Below are 16,858 nucleotides of genomic sequence, written 5' to 3'. Positions count from 1 at the left end.
TCAGCACCGTTGCTCACCATATTTCAACTCTGTGTAATTTTCGAAATTGATTTTATTCTTCGTTTTATAAAATTGCACCCAGTGCTTGCCAGCTTACGGGTGCTTTTATAGTCTATACACTAGAAACGTAACTGATATTTTTTTTCTGGTAAAACTGAATACAAAATGCATCTTCTAACTTTACTTCTGAAAAACCAGCAGTTTGTTTGTTTCAGATGCAAGTAACAGAGAACTTTCAGAGATGAGGATCCTCTGGGCTCAGATTCATTTGACCCTTCTGGGACCTGCCCTTGGAGCAAAAGTGCAGGGAGGAGTGAAGTCCTGAGGGCCCAGCCTTGGGGATTCATGGGGACTCTTTCCTTCCTCCATCCTGAAGCCCTTTTGGGGACAATTAAAACATACTGTTTCAGGTTTCAGTCAGATCTTGGCACCAGTGAGCAAGCACTGTGTTGAAGCTTTGTTGCCGTAAATACGGCAAAGCTATAGCCCGAAAGCTGCTGTTGACCAGCACCGGTTCCCTCCGTGTTGGGCCCATCTGACAGTGGTGGCTTTGGGCACATTGAAATGCCGTCATGATCAGAATTGATTTCTTGACAGCATACTTCTTGTGGCCCATTCTCAAAGATACAGTTTTCTAATTATGCTGGTCTGCCATCAACTTTTATCACCTGATTATCCAGAGAAGCGTCTTATTGCCAGATTGGTTTCCTTCCCATCCCTCTTAGAGCTCATGTGTCTCAGAGAACGTAAGCTCATTTTCACATGAGCCTAAGCCAATGTAGGTGTGAACCCTCTCTGTGTGGAACCAGTATCCTGAGTTAAACTCAGATGTGTGTACTTCCCAACTTTGCTAGGAACAAAGTACAAGTGAAATTGTTGGGACCAGAGTTTTGCTCAGATTTTAGGGGCTTCCAGGCCCACTGAGAGCATGACCCAGGAGTAGAAACTGTGAGGACCAAAATAGGACTATAGACCCTCCTAGTTGGGTATCTTATGAGACAGACTAGAGAGTACACCCTTGGTGTTTCTAGGGCAATTTCCAAGCTTTTCCAGATCTCCATGTTCTTGAAAGTGGCCATAATGGTTCAGGATTCTGGCTTTCTCCTGACGCACTCAAGTGAGAGTGATGTCTCCTATGCTCTCTCACACCACCTATTAACTTCCTTTAGTTTCTTCCCCACTAAAGACCCCTCTGAATGAGTCTTTTTTCCCCCCTCACTCACTGCAAGATTTCCACAGCCACTTCTTATTTCCATGAAAAGCAGAGGGAAGGCTCATTCACACCATAGATCCAAGCCAGCACCACTGAATGCATCCATCCTTAATCTCACCATGACTTCTGCTTTCTTTCCTTAGAACCACCACCCAGGCCTCCCTATATAATTTCCACTTCCACCCCAACACTAGCATTCTGTGTTATTTTCACAAAGGCGATGGGTCTACGTTGTTTTTCTCACTTTGTAACAGTGACCAAACCCCACAAGAATAAAGAGGGAACATCAGAAGCCCCACTGATAGATGCTGGACCCTCTTACATTTGCAGAAATGCTCAGTGGCTGCTTGCCCCAGTGCCCCTGCCACGTGGCAACTGGTAGCAGTTCCAGTTTGTACCTCCACAGAATGACACATGGGTGCCTCACCTGGTTGAAGCCACTGTTGTTCAATCCACAGGTGCAGGGTCTGCCATACAGCCGGCTGCTCCCTCTACAGGGACGACCTACCCAGTTGGGTGTAATGCAGTGTGTGAAGTCCCCAGATCCGAAGAGTTAGAATGCAGTAAGGTGCCATCTGCTTGACACCAAGACCATGTGAGCAGTAGTGGGGGTCGTTCTGGAAGGTCTGAAGGTGCTTCAGAATTGGGCGGGGTCTTGGTTGAGGCGTACTCACCTTCCGTGAGGAGAGGGCGTGGAAGGGACACAGAAGAGAGGCCCGGGGAACTCTGGCCACCATCCTGTCCCCCAGAAGCTCCGTGTGGCCTGGGGCGGGGGGCGTGTATCTGTCTGCCTTCCTGATCTGGAGCCGGTGTGTGCCCTGCCGCAGCAGAGAGTGCCAGGTGGTCTAGGTGTATGTTGGCAGAGGCAGAAAGAGAACCTGCCATTTTCTCCTAATTTCTAAGTTAATTGCTAAGGGCCTTTGCAACATTTTTAATATGTGAAGAACCTTTGAACAGCTGGCAGGTACCAAATAAAATAATGGAAGTGGTGGGAAAGGGCATTCTTTTGATGAGCTGGTTACTTCACATTGTGCCTGGCACTGCTAGGGACTCAGTCTCCGTCCCCAGGAAGGCAGCAATGTGAAATTTTCTTCATCAGAGGCAGTGTAACATGGAGATGAGGAGCACAGACCACAGAGGTTCAAATCCCAGTTCTGCTGCTTTCTTGCTGTGTAACCTCGAACAAATTAACGCCTCAGTGTCCTCATCTTTAAGAGAGAGTTCTGCTAGTGCCAGAGGATTCTTAGTAAGAGTTAAAGGAGTTGGGGCACTTGGGTGGCTCAGCGAGTTAAGCTCTGCTCAGCAGGGAGTCTGCTTCTTCCTCTGGCCCTCATCCTACAGCTCTCACTCAAATAAATAAAATCTTTAAAAAAAAAAAAAAAAGAATTACGTGAGTTAATGTTAGTTTAAATGAGTTAATGTAGAGACCACTTGGACCAGTGCCTAGCACCTGTTATTATTGTTGTTAAAATGTATTCTCGTGGGGTGCATGGGTGGCTCAGTTGGTTAAGTGTCTGCCTTCAGCTCATGTCATGATCCTGGGGTCCTAGGATCGAGCCCCACATCAGGCTCCCTGCTCATTTGGGAGCCTGCTTCCCCCTCTCCCTCTGTCTCCCGGCTTGTGTTCTCACTCTCTACCTCAAATAAATAAATAAAATCTTGGAAAAATAATAATAATAAAATAAAACGTATTCTTGTTGTTAATACCATCTGCAGGAGCAGCAGCCGTGTGCGGCTTCCCACAGGGCTGGCCACTCTCTCTGTGTGGAGCACATTCTGGATAGACTCCTGCAAGCTTTTTCAGTAGCCCTGATTGCCAGTCTGGGGTTCCTTTAGCTGCCAGGTCACTCCCTGCCACTTAATCAGCTGTTCCTCAACTGGTACTTTGTGGGTTTTCTCTTCTCTTGAGTCTGCCACTGGGCAGCTGTCTCTATCAGGTTTCATTCTTCTAAATATAGCCAGCTAATTTCTGCCCTGCCATCAGGTTCAAAGGGTGTGGGACTTACAACCAGAACAGTGGTTGAGAAATCAGCCCCACTCCTGTTCCATCTGCATGGCCTTCTGACGTTTTGTCATCTCCGAAGGCAGAACGTACAAGACAGCCTTTGTGAAAAGACAGTAGCATGCAGAAAGACATTGCTTCCGGGGCCCAAGGCAAGGGTGAATCGGGGTTCCTTCCCAGGGCAGACCACGAAGGTGGGGTGATTCTGTGCCTCGCCTCACACCTGCCTTGACTGGCTGACAGATCCATCAGCGGTGGAGGGTGCCTGTGAGCATCTCGGAGGCTGACCTGGCATTGACTCTGGGTGTAATTGAATGCTGCGGGGAAATTTTATTAAAATGTGAAAAGGATGCTTCCCGGTCACAGAGCCGTAAAGGCTGTCTGGTGTTATGCGAAAGACAGGCCTGGTTGTCCCTGCCACATCGGCTGTGGCTGACGGAACAATTAGTGTGACGTTTGGCCGGGAGACAGGCCGCGCTGTGCAGCTGCGGCATCCGCTCTTTCTGACGCGGGAGAGGTTAGTGCTGAGTCAGACACTTGCATGTCGCCTTTGAGAAGGAAGTTAGGGGCTCCCTAATGTGTGGCCTTTCTGCGTGGCTCTTCCTATGGCTTTCAGGTCAGGGAATCACCAGCTCACTGTTCTCCTGAGAAAACCAGATGGCCGCACTGTCATGTCCGACAGGGACTTCTGAGATTCGTGCTGAGCTTACCAGATCGGCAACTGCTGGTCTCACAGAAAAACTAAGGAAACCATATCTAGAATTCTGGGGTGTTTTTTTCTTGAAAGGCGGACTTCTGATCTAAAGAGCCAGAGCAGGCAGCCTGTGTGCGACTTGGCATTGACCCATCATTCTCTGGGCGGCAGCAGCTCGGCCTCTGTCAGCCCTGCTGCTGGTTGCTCACCCCATGATAGCTTCAGGTTTTCATGTCCACTTGCCATTGTGTTCTGAGCCTCCCCCACCGCAACCCCGGCCAGTGAAGTATGGTTCCAACTCAGGGACGCTTCCTCACAGCACTGACACAAAAAGACAAACAGAACTCTGACTTGCTACGTTATCCATCCAATAAAAAAACCACCCAAGGGTAGAAGAATAGATATTCATCACGTCCCAGCAACTCAGCCAAGCCTGGGAATTCGACTGCAATATTTCTAGGTGGATTTAGAAAACCTTTCCTTGGCAAAGCAAAGAGTTCTCCTTCTGACAGCTCTTTTCACCAGCAGGCCAGCCTGTCTGGGTTAGAACAAAGAGAATTCTGCCTGTCTGATTTGGGCCGGAGAGCGGTTTTCTACTTCCCCAGCGGTTTGCTGTACTGTTGTGGAAGTTTGAATACTTTTCCATAAGTTAAGCAGAGCTTCCTCTTCATTCTGCCTGTATTTGTCTTTATCTGCAGTCAAGCTTTGGCTGCTGAGGCGGCCTTTGCCCTGGTTTAGCATGAGCAGAATAGTAACGTTGGCTTGAAAAGAGATTCGAGAGATGATTGTGGGATTATTCAGTAGGCTTGTCACCAGAGAATTTATCTGTTACAAAGGGCATGTAGATTTTTTTTTTATTATGAAATTTCTACTTTAGCATAAGTTGTATGCCCGTGTATATTTTACGGCATCTACAGCAGCTAAACTTTCAGAGCACTTTTTTTTGCATGTCTTACTTCCCAGTATCTTATTTTTCCAGAAAGTTCTTTCCCTTAACAAAGGTTTTCTGAAAGGGGCAAGGGTGAGAACCTCACCCACAGTATGAAGTTTCAAAGACAATGTCAAGGAAAGTGTGGTTTGATTTGAATGGCAGCAGGTAAGGCAAATCTACTAAAAATGTGTTCCCTCTGCCATTTGGAAGCTTTGCCTTCTCGTATGTGAGGAGCATGTGTTTTTATTTTTCTGAACTTAGCCAGATTTTTTGGTTCTGCCAAACTGATCCGAGCTGGCAGTTTGCCATTATAGTGAAGGGACTTGTTGAGTGCTTTGAGGTGACGCTAATGCCTCACTGGGGCAATTCTAATATTTAAAGGTGAACAAGGCATGATAAAGAAGGAGCATTCACTTGTGATATTTTAGAAACGCACATGGTGATGGCAGGCCTGGATTCCGTCCACAGATACTCACCAAGTAGCTGCCATCGCCCAGCACTTTCGCTCTAGTTACACAGTGAACCGGACAGAATGGCCCCTGACTCAGAGAGCTGACCATTGAGAGGGGGAGACGTACTAGAGTCTTCCTCAAGTGCCCTTGATGATTGTTTTCAAAGAGCAAGAGGAGAGACAGGGTTAAGCCGTGTCTAGTTTGGCTCAGAAAGCCCAGAAGCCACTGCTGCCTCCATCAGTCCTGTGGTCTGAGTGGATCCCTGGGTTCTTACTCATTTTGAAAACATTTGAAACCCATTTCTGTCACTTCTTGGGACGGTGTGAAGATAAATACAGTTACGATCCACTTTTGATTTTTCAGAGGTAGAATATTCCGTCTGTTCCCCCTTGATTTGCTTCTTTTCCTTCCTCTTTATTCTCACAATCACTTGGGACTTCCAGCAGAGAATAGACCTGGAAAGAAAAAGGACAGGGAACTCTGCCCAAACATCATGGGCCCAAGGATAAAGGATGCAGTTCAAGGGTTAAGGTCATAGGGTACGCAAGGCTGACAGGGAGAGGGCAGATGAGTTTGGGGGAGAGTGGATTTCATAGTACTCTGGTTCACCAAGCCAGGCTCTCTGACATGTTCATTCCTGTGAGAAAATGCTAGATTAAAACGAATGCACAGTGACAGTGATAGAAGTCAGATACTTGCTGTTTACTGAAAGTGATCACGATTTTCTGGTGACATTTCCGTGTTCAGGAAAGTACAGGTAGATGTGTCAGAGGAGGCAGAGGGTGACAGTTTCAGATTTGACTTCAGAATGCTGATCTTTCATTTTTGGGGAGACTTTATATATATATATATATATGTTTTTTTTTTCTTTCTTTCTTTACAGAATGAAGTTGGCCTACTGGAGTTCTTCCAAAATGTGATAAAAGAAACTAGGGCAGAGCCAAAAAAAGTAACTAGTTGGGTCCTCAACATTTTTCTGGGTTTTTTAAAGCAACAGAACCTTGCTGTCAATGAGAGGTGAGTGGGGTCTGGATATTCTTTTTTCCTTTATGATGAACTGTGTGCAGCAGCAGCTGAAGTAGGACGAGGCCAGTGTTTCGTTCTCCCTTTTCCCCCTCAGGATCTCCTGACAAGACACACACGCCCCCTGTGAATTCCATATTCTAAAGCTGTCCTCCCTCACATCTGAAATTTCGTCCATTTGTTCAGGTCTTTCTCTGTGCTGTCCTTTGTATTGTGCTGGGGCTGCAGGCTTGAAGATGAGTAAGACAAGGAGTTTACAAGCTGGTGGGAGATATGGGCCTGTAAGAAAACGGGCAGGCACCTCAGTGTGATCCTGTTGGGCTGGAGGCGTGGGGGGTGTCCTGAGTGAACACAGAGGGGGCCTGACCTGAGGCCGGAAGGTAAACGAGGTTTCCCTCAGAAGTGGATGCTGGAGCAAGGCCCTGAAGACCTAGCAGGAGTTGCCAGGTGATGGGAGGGGCGAGGGCATTCCAGGCAACAGAGTGGCCGTTGGAAACTTCGAGGCTAGCAGGTGTTATGGGCTCAGGAAACCCAGAAACTCCCGAGTGTCAAAGGACCAAGCAAGAAAGCTCGGGAAGAAGCCACAGAGACCACCAGAGGCCACCGTGCAGCCACTTTTGTCAGCACCTCCAAAAGCCTTCTATCTCAAGCCCATTCCAGTTTCACCTTGGGGGAGTAGGTTGGAAGAACAGACCAGAAGCAAGGAAGCCAGTTGCTGGAGTGCCTGTGAGAAATGCCATGGGCCTAAGCTCAGGTAGATGGAGAACTATTATCTCATGTTGCGCAGCTTCCAGTTCTTACTTGGGCAGTAGAGTGAAATGGAGGGCAGCGTTTTTGAGCCTAGCGAGAGGTAGAGGAGGAGGAATGAGTTCAGAGGGAAGGGGCGGGGCACAATGCCAGGTTCCATTTTGGACATGCTGAGTTGGGCTGCTGGTAGGACAGACATTCCCCTCATGGGGATAACCAGGAGGCAGTCAGATATATGATCTATCGCTGACGAGAGAGATCTCGGAGGTAGAAATCCTGGAGTTCTCATTTGTTCATTATTCAGCACATGTTTATTTAGACTTTGTGCTAAACATGGGGAAGACCAGTCAGCACAACAAATGTAGTCCCTCCTCTCAGAGCTGACAGTCCAGAAGCCGGTGATGACAAAGCAGTGAGCTAGGTGCTCTAGAGAAGGGGACGGTAACAGCCAAGCTAAGGCCTGAAGGAAGAAAGAGTAAGGTTAGTCAGGCAAAATCTAGGAGGGAAAAGGGTTCCAGTATAGGGTACAGCCCATGTAAAAATTTCGAGGTGAGTCCAGGCGCATCCTACTTCTGGGAATGCAAGTAGTCCATTATAGGCAGAACGTGGACTTAGCGACCTATAGATGGTACCTGAAGTTGTTGAAACAGAGGAGAATCAGGGAGGGTATGGCCTTATAGGACGGCCAAGGAAGGAGCCGGAGATGCTCTAGACTCTTAAGTGAGAAGCGTGGGCAGAGGAGGAGGCAGCTGAGAAGAAATGGCAGAGAAGAGAAAAACTAGGACAGAATGTCACAAAAGCCAAAGGAAAGGCAAGTTTTTAGAAGGAAAGAGTGAGCAGCAGATTGCAGTATGGGGAGGGAGAGAGAGAGTGTTCATGAGGACCCCCAGGCAGGTGGCTGGGCCCCAGCAAGGGAAGGTGGTGCCCCCCGTCAGCAGGCATGCCATTGTCTCAGCAGCATCCCACGGCCATGGAGAGTGGAGGAGGGGGACGAGCCTACACAGATACATGATTCCAGAAGTGTGTTTGCTCAAGGAGGGTCTCGCTGTCCAGTGCCAACTCCATGTTCAGCCTCTTGCTTGCGATGTGTATATGTATGGCATAATGTGGCCACGTGGGATCCGTGCACTTCTTCCTTGACTCCTTACCAGCAGTGACCTTGGAGGAGTTCCCCTCTCTGACCCTCCACTGCTTCACTATGAACGAAAATGGCAGCAGTACCTGCCTGCAAGGGGTTTTGAGAGGAAAATGCACAGTACCTGGCACAAGGTGGGCCCCCTGCATCCGTTTCCTTCTCTTCGCCGGGTTGGCGTGTTCAGTACGAAAACAAGGGCCACCCTCAGCGCCCTGAATTCCTTCGGCACCTGTTGCCTTTATGTCTTCCGGTCCTGTCCTTTCGGGTTTGGCCCCTCTTCAGAAACTCCACTCTTTACACTGAAAACATGGCAGCCATTCCGTGAAGACTGGAGTCATCCAGAAGGGCTTATGGAGGAGAAGCAACTGTACCAAAGCCTTAAAGAAGGGGTAGGAGTTGGTGAGGCAGAGGCCTGGACGACACCTGTGGAGAGCCAAGGGTGGGAATGCCAACGCACTGCACCTTCTTGGATCATGGAGAAGCACAGCCTGGGGAAGCAGAGAGTGGAAGATGGCAGGAAAGCACAGCTGCCTGACTGACTGGCACAGGCCTGGATGTGGAGTCAGCGGGGAGGTCAGCCGTGTCTCCAGCACTTGTGGCAGAGTGCCCCTCTGGGCAGAGCCCGTGGTTCAATGAGGAAGCCCCACCCTGGCCTTCAAGCCCGCTGCCTCCCTTGAGCCTGCTGCCTCCTGGGAGGACTAGACTCGTGCGGCAGCCTTTCAGTCCGAGGCAGAAAGCTGTGCTTCTGTTTCACAACTCTACATGGTATGGGCGAGCAGAGAAGAGGGAAGGGCCGGTTGGCCAGAAGAAGCCAGGAAGGCTCCCGGATGCTGTTTGAGCTTTCGGAAGAGTTCTAGATCTGATCTTCTTCTTCTTCTTCTTTTTAAGATGTTATTTATTTATTTGACAGAGATCACAGGTAGGCAGAGAGGCAGGCGGAGAGAGGAAGAAGCAGGGTCCCCGCTGAGCAGAGAGCCCAGTGCGGGGCTCTATCCCAGGACCCTGGGATCATGACCTGAGCTTAAGGCAGAGGCTTTAACCCACTGAGCCATCCAGGCGCCCCTCTAGATCTGATCTTTAAATGTATGGTGTTCCGTGTTGTTGGCTGTGATGGACTGTGTTGGCCTGGAGTCACTGAATTGTTGTCCCGGCAGAGACCTCAGACAACTTCTGGTTCAGCACTGTCCTTTAGCAGACAAGGAAGTCAAGGCCCTGACCTACGGTAAGATGACAGACCCCAGGCTGCTCAGCAGCTGAGACAGGTAGCCGTGTCCCCTGACTTTCAGACCAGCGTCTTTATATGTCCATCGGAGGTTAAGGCTTTGCATGTCCACCACGGTGGTAGCTGCTGACAGTGCCGAGGTTGGTAAATCAGCTTTTGGAGTAACCTTGGAGCCCCCGGTATTTCCCCTAACAATTCCCAAGCACTAGAGTTTTAAGAACCCAGAGGGTACCCAGTTCTGAATAAACCTGTATGGAGTTGCTCCAAAAGCGGGAACCGGGGGGCTAAGCAACAGTTCTGCTACACTGTTTCTGTAGAACAAGGGCTGAGAATCCAAAAGCCCTCTGTAGCAGCTCTCTTCCTACGCAGTTCAAAGAACGTTGTTGGCTCCCCCAGCCTCACCTCGGAACAAACAGTAATTAATGAACAACCGCAGCTGCTGGAGTGAACATTTCCAGCGCTGAGAACGGCAGTTGCCGCCGCGCTAGCAGTTGTCGTCTGATGGCACTAGGCAGGGGACACTCTGGAGGTCAAGCTGGCAAGAGCTGATTTTGCAAATTAGCATTCATCTTGAAAGACCTGACAGAAGACTGGTGTTTGAAGGCTCCAACCAGAAAAGCTTTGTTGAACTCGGCTTTTTAATTATTTTGAGCATAGTGCTTTGAAAGTTGTTTTTCTGTTAACTCCTTCTAAATTGCTGTTAATGACAGGTTTGATTCAGTTAAGAACATGGCAATTACAGATACCCTGAGTGGGCGCTTCACAGTGAAATCAGGCAGGTGCCACCGTCCAGTTGTCCAGTCCAGTCGAGTGCCCTGAACTTCCAGGTCCGCCATGGGCGGCGGTTCCTGAGGGACTTGCAACCCAGGGTGGGCTTTTAGCCAAGAGGGCCTGAAGGTGAGGGAGGAGAAGTCCGGCAGGGGTGGGGTATGTGCAGTAGCATCCAAGAGTGGGGCTGCAAGGCTTGGAGCCCATTCAAGATCGTTCTGGCAGCCCCATGAGCACAGTGGCTATTACCTCATAAAGCAAAACAACGAATAGGTGACAGAGATTGTGTGTGGCCCACGGGGCCTTAAACATTTGCCCTCCGACATTTCCTAAAAGAAGTTTGCTGACCCCAGTTTAGAACATGCTTGGTGAGAGGTCGTTGAGCCCAGTGGTACAGAGAACTGGGCCCTGAAGAAGCAGAGGCAGTCTTGGGAACTGATGGGTTTCCCTCATCTGCCAGCCTGAGGTGGAGGCAGAAAACCATATGGACAAGGGCCAGGAGTGCACGAGGGACAGTCAAGGAAAAGAAAGAGAATGCAGAGGTCCAAGGAGATGGGGTGTTCACAAGGGGCTTTAAATGTAGCCCAGAATTGGGGCGCAGCAGAATGGAGGAAAGCGGTTATGCTTGGCAACAAGCAAAGGAGATGTGATTTTTTTTTAAAGAGAAGAGCTTCCGTAGAGGGCTAGGATTAGTATCCACATGGCTGTGCTCACAAGGGTAGAGAGTAGCCACTGATGCCAGATGTTTATTGATAAAAGTAAGGTTAGATTCCAGGCAGAAGCAAGTGACTCCCAAGATCACTTGAAGATGTTTTCAAAATCGGGTAGATCTGAGCATTTGTGAAGGTGCGTGATTAAAGCCCCAGGAGAGGAAACAAACATGCAAGTGGGATCCATAAGAGTGGAAAGTAATGGGATTAAAAGCATGAGTCAAGGGATTTGTTTAATGGAACCAGCAGGAAGAGGGCAGGACAGAAAATCCGGGGTCTTGCTTCAACTGATAACCTTATGAAGTGAGAGGTGAGGGCATGTGCCAAGAAGGGAAACGGGAAGAAGATTGTCTGGAACTGGTGCTTGGGTTGGGGCACCCGCTAGGGGTGCAGGGAAACCATCGAGATGAACACAAGGAGTACTGAGCTGCAAGAGCCACCTGGGTGTCCAGGTGCCTCTGTCTTCCTGCGGGGGCTTCCTGTGTCCCATTGCAACAGAAGCAGAGAAGGTGGCCTTTTGGCATGAAACGAGTGTGGGGATTGAGATGAGCCGCACATTTCTCAGATGCGGGGAGGGGACTGGGGGGTGTGGGTGTAGAGGTGGCAGAGGGTCTACTCCCAGAATCCAAGCTGGGGATGGAGTCGTGATCTGAAAGAGCTCTAGGGGACTGGAGGAAGTTGGCAGATGGGACAGATCCCTCTGTACGTATGCAGGCCTCAGGGGATTGGAGGCTGGCACACAAAGCTTAAGTCTCTTGATGTCAGATTCTTCTTTAGTGGAGACACATGCACAGTCCAGAAACTAGCATTATCTGACAGCGGCAAATCAGTAGCTTGTGCTTCTGCTGCCATTATGTTACAGATCTGATGGTTTATTTATTTAACAGATGAGTGGGGTCTTCTGCAGTCAGCCTGACAGGTACTGATCTTTGTCATTGTCTCACTCAAGGTTAGCCCTGGCATATCTGGAATTAATGTATGCAGTATACCGGATAGCTCTCCCTGTTGGTGGGAAGAGTGCTGTGACACATACTACTGACTGTTTGTCAGTAGTGACTAATGTGTCAAGCATTTGTGGGTACAGAAAGGTGAGTGAGAAGTCGCCAATGCTGTTAGGTCAATGGAAATACTTTAGTGTTCCTTTATGACCTAACTAATGAATTAAGGTCATCAGATGAAAGGCAAAGTATTTTTAGTTATGTTGTGTTCTATTTCTGTTCTTTTGTCTCCGTGTCCCTGATATCATCAATTCATGTGGAAGAAGGGACCTTTTCTTTTCTGCATGCTCTAGAAATCTAGTCCAACGCCAGTGCTTATTACGGGTTCTGCCTACCGTCTACACTTTAATTAGCCACCGCATTTTCTAGGATTGCAGAACACACCAGGAATACGTGTTTTTCAAACAACCTGATTCTTTATTGTCAGGAAGGTGGAAGGTTGAAAAAGGGATTTATTGGTTTATTTCCAGCTCTCTGCCCCTCTTCCTGTTGTGATTGAATCAGGGTGGTTCACAGATGTTCCAAATACCAACTTAATAACACCAGATAGTCTCCAAACTTAGTTTCCACTTGGAATTACCTTTTATCCATACTTTGGGATAAACAAAGACTTTAAGGATGATGGTCTGCCTCCGTGTGTCAGCTGCTTTGAGGGAACAGCCCTAATGAGACCTCACTGTACTTGAACCAGAATCCACCAAGAAGGAGCTGGTGAACTTGCTTGCACTCACTGGGTATAGGAATTCATGGAAACTGGAAGGGGGGGCTATGTGGCAGTTTCCTTTTTATTACCTAAGAGCTTACAAAGAAATTAATTGTGATTGATGAGAACTAAGACATAAACAGAAGGTGTTTTCACTTGGCCTTAAGCATTTCAGAAGCTTTCATTCACACTAATGTGCTATTTATAAGTTGTTCCTATCTATTTAAAACTAGTCCCCTAATGACCTCAGATAAACAGCATTTTATTAGCCTCATTGCTCTGTGTGTTTAAAAGTAGCAAAATCACGTATTTTAAAGAAGTGTGTAATTCACTGTTGTCTTTTCACCATAATCTAGGCACTCCCCCGCCCCTCCACACACTCCTACCCCCTCGTGTAGATTAATGACATTTTAAGGGTTTGGTTGCTCCTTGGCCTTCTTTTATCATGGGATCTTGGCAGATAAGTCCCATCCTAAAAGTATGGGTGTGATGGATTCTGGGCCCTTGTGTTGTGAGTCAGGAGAGGTAAACAGAGTCCCTGCAGATGCCTATAAGGCCACTTAAGGACAGGGATGGCAGTCATGGAGAGTTCCTTAAAGAAAAGCTCTTACAATTACAAAGAACTTATATTTGCATAAAAACACTCAGAAAAGTAGCTTTGTTAGCTCTTTTGTTTGAAGTAATTTTTAGGCTGATCTTGCAGTTGAAAATATTTAATTACTGGGTTGTTTTGTTTTGGGTATAGTTTTTTTTCTCTTGTCATGGTTCATGAATTTTGCAGCCACTCCTTTTTTTGACTAATTAAACTGAGCAGTTGTCTGTTGCTACAACTTCTGCCAAACAGCCATTATTGTTGAGTAGTAAAATAAAGAAAAACAACGCTAGTCACCGAAATTTGTTATATCCTAAAATACAAAATAAATAAATAAATAGAGCCCAGTTGGCATGTTATTTCCATCTCTGGGTGTGGGTTTAATTATTTAAACCTACAGTATCCAGTGCTTTGCTTCTCAATAATCATAAATGGGTATGCTGACAGTATGAAATGTAAATTTATTTTCTCTCCTTTCTGGGGGTGCTGCTAGTCCCGTGACACCTTCCGCACTGGCTGAGCTACTCAACCTGCTGGACCGAAAAGCCATCTCTTCCACAGCAGCTAAACAGGTATGTCCATGCTTCTTGAAGTTTTGGACTGCTCTGCTATCTCAATAAATGTTTTAGGCCAAATGCCATCACTAAGTGCATTTCATAATTGAAGTATTAAATGCTTGCAAGTGCTGTTTTTATACCGAAAAGGTAGAAACATTTCATTTAGCAAAGGAGAGAAAAAAAAGCCCGTATGTGTGATGGGGGTAATATGCTTCTCATCCTTGCCTCTCCAGGGGGAATAGTCCCAGGCATTTGTTTATGTGAAAAGCGGGCCTGCAGCTTGTGGGGGCTTCAGAGCCTGTGCAAGCCCCTGCACCCCACAAGGCCAAGGTCGCGGGCAGCTTTGGCACTGCTCCCCGACCCTTTCTGGTCATTCTCAGTCCTCCGCAGCTGCCCGGCCACTACTGGGGGCTTACTGCTCACGGGTCTTCGTTGCCTGATTGCCCCCTGAGATGAGGTCAGACAGACTGCCTGTCGTTGAGCAGATGAAATTTTACACACTTGTGTGGTTTGTGCAAGCTGCGAAAACAGCAGCATTAGAGGTGGCCTCATAGGTGACAGTCATAGCTGGGTGAAAGATTTCACCCACTGAAAACTCTTACAAGTGAGTGCCCAGAAAGACAAAGAACACCAAGGCAACGGTTTGATCTCAACTTTGGATATAGAAGCCTCAGTGCTTCAGCCAGAAACTTAATGTGACTTTAATGGTGCCTTTTGCATTTAATATTTATACACATCGACAGTCGTGGCAGGTACGAAGTGAGGCTTTGGAAGAGCAGCTGCTTTGGGGCTAATTATAAGGCACTATGGAGCTCACACCCAGCTCTGTGCAATGAAACTGGAGACAGAACCAGTAAAGGTTCTGTTCAGCCACCCCGTGAGGCTGGCGGCTGCAGGGTCCTTGGCACACATAGGGAAGGATTTGGGTTGCTTGGATGTCAGAAGAATACAAATGTTTGTTAACAGTGCTCAGCAGTCACAGGATGATTAGATGGCCTAAGGGCAGGAAAAAACTATGTGTATACATAAGAGCAGATGAATTGTAGCATTTGAAATGAAAGAGGGGGAAAAAATTCACCTTTTCACTCATCCTGCCCCATCAGACCGGGAGAAAGGCAGGGAAGGAAAGAAGGAGTGGGAAGGAGGAAGGAAGCGTAGTACAGGGAATATGATTGCTTCAGTGGGAAGAAGTGGAAAATGCTAGATGCTGACAGCTGGTTCAGATATAGATGGGGACACCTTTGAATTCTGTCAGCTTCCTGCATGTTTAAAGGAAGCGAGGTGAATCCTGGCTGCGGTGAGGTAATCAAACTAAAATAAAAGTCTGATTAGAAAGGTATTAAACGTATGCTGGTGTGAGGGAATCTCCTGTATATATTATTGCCTTGGGGGTTTTGCTCTCTTCCTTTTTCTACTTTGTTTTGTTTTTAAGAAAACCATTTACTGATTTTCTGGGGAAAAAAAAAAGGTATTCATTATAAAGATTTTAATGCAGAATAGTATGAAGATCTTCGGATTCTGCCACCTTGAAATAACTACCATTAATACTGGGTTCACTGCATTAACACCATGCCGGGTATCTTCCCACGCACTTGCACCAGCAAAGCATGCTGCTTTGAACCTTTGTGTTCAGACGCGTTTGTTTGAGCATATGTTTTCAAGTTTCTTTGGTTAGAGACCTATAAGAATGGAATTCTGGGTCATATGGTAATTTACATTGAACATTTTGAGGAGCTGCCTATTTTCCAGGCAGGCTGCACCACTAACCTTCCTATCAGCGACACATGAGGGTTCAGTTCCAGTTCTCCATAGCCTCACCCGCACTTGTCTTTTTGATTGTAGTCATCCTAGTAGGTGTAAAGTGATATCTCACTGTGGACTTGAGTTGCATTTCCCTAAGGACTAACCATATTGAGCATCTTTCTGTGTCTTTTATATAAAGTATATACTTTTTAAAAGAAAAATGTTACAATTCGTTTTTACTGAATTTAACAAAAGAATCCACGTAGGCCTTGGGTTTGAGAAATCCTGTGAGCCAGAGGGTACTCAGGCGGAGTGGAAAGATTCTGGGCTTCCACTCCTTGGTGTTTCCCTCTGACAGAACTGCAAGAGGTTCTAGTACTGATTAGACAACCATGAATGAGGGAAAAAAACTGACCAAGTAACTGACTCCTAAGGATGACAGATTGGTAGAAAGAATCATCCTGCCCTTAGAACATTTTGAATGCCACAGACTCACCCAGTTTATGTATAATTTATTGTTGACTCATCTCTCCCCCTTATGGCATCAGCCATTATTTTGTCCCTTACACCTTTCACTGCGCCTTCCTCACGGGTGTTGAGCAGTGCTTCGGAGATTTACAAACCTCATCCCTTTGGCACTCTTGGGCACTCTTGGGGCCAGGGGGAGTTGAGAGGTTGCTACCAGGAAGCACCCCTGTTTTGTGGTAACAGAGAAAAAGATGATTTCTCATCGTGAGCAGCCTCCTGGTAACCATAGACAAAATCGCCTGGATTCCTGTCACAGCATCCAGTGCCCCCTATCAGAGCAGTGGGTAGCAACCCCCACTCCTCCCCTCCCCAAGGAGTGGGCCATCAGAGTCACAGTTCCCCTGCAGACAGCATCTTTGGAGGCCCCAGGTGCTGTCCACACTGCTGGCCAGCCGCAGCCCCAGGGGAAATCGTGCAGAATGTGTATGTGTCCCCTTTGTGCACGACTGAAATAGATGAAACAGATCCGCTGTCTCCTGGGGATGGTCCAGTTAGCATTTCTGCTGGAACCAGGCCGGCTGGGGGTTCCAGAGAGACAGAGACTGAATTTTAACATGTAGGTGTGCCACTTAACCCATTTCTTCTAGTCTGCTTTGGGGTCTGCTTTAAAGAGAAATCACAAAACCCATTTAAGTAGAAGATGTTCTGTGTCCTGCTGTAAAACGGTTACAAATGATTTGATGTCTTCTCCTTTTTGGTGGTTAAGTTCTTTGTGCATTTTACTGTGCCCTGCTTCTCTTAGGGACTTGGGTCGTTGTTTGTGCCCTTCTAGAAGAATGACCTTTGCCAATACTTGCCTTTGAGCAGAGGGGACCCCTCTTTTCTGTAACTGTCACAGCC

The 16,858-nt window shown here is 47.5% G+C and overlaps 1 protein-coding gene across 2 annotated transcripts in view; it reads left to right on the top strand.

Annotated features, from left to right (window-relative positions):
* GATB (glutamyl-tRNA amidotransferase subunit B) overlaps positions 1 to 16,858 on the top strand; it is a 102,335-nt gene that overhangs the window by 66,906 nt on the left and 18,571 nt on the right. For both annotated transcript variants that reach the window (XM_032332516.1, XM_032332515.1), the window contains exons 10-11: positions 6,176 to 6,309; positions 13,684 to 13,762. In XM_032332516.1, the coding sequence (XP_032188407.1) occupies positions 6,176 to 6,309; positions 13,684 to 13,762 (213 nt within the window). The remainder of the gene's footprint in view (positions 1 to 6,175; positions 6,310 to 13,683; positions 13,763 to 16,858) is intronic.

This window comes from Mustela erminea, chromosome 2 (assembly GCF_009829155.1).
Source record: "Mustela erminea isolate mMusErm1 chromosome 2, mMusErm1.Pri, whole genome shotgun sequence".
NCBI classification, from domain to species: domain Eukaryota; kingdom Metazoa; phylum Chordata; class Mammalia; order Carnivora; family Mustelidae; genus Mustela; species Mustela erminea.
The sequence above is the reverse complement of the archived record's forward strand: the minus strand, read 5'-3'. Positions and strand labels throughout refer to the sequence as shown.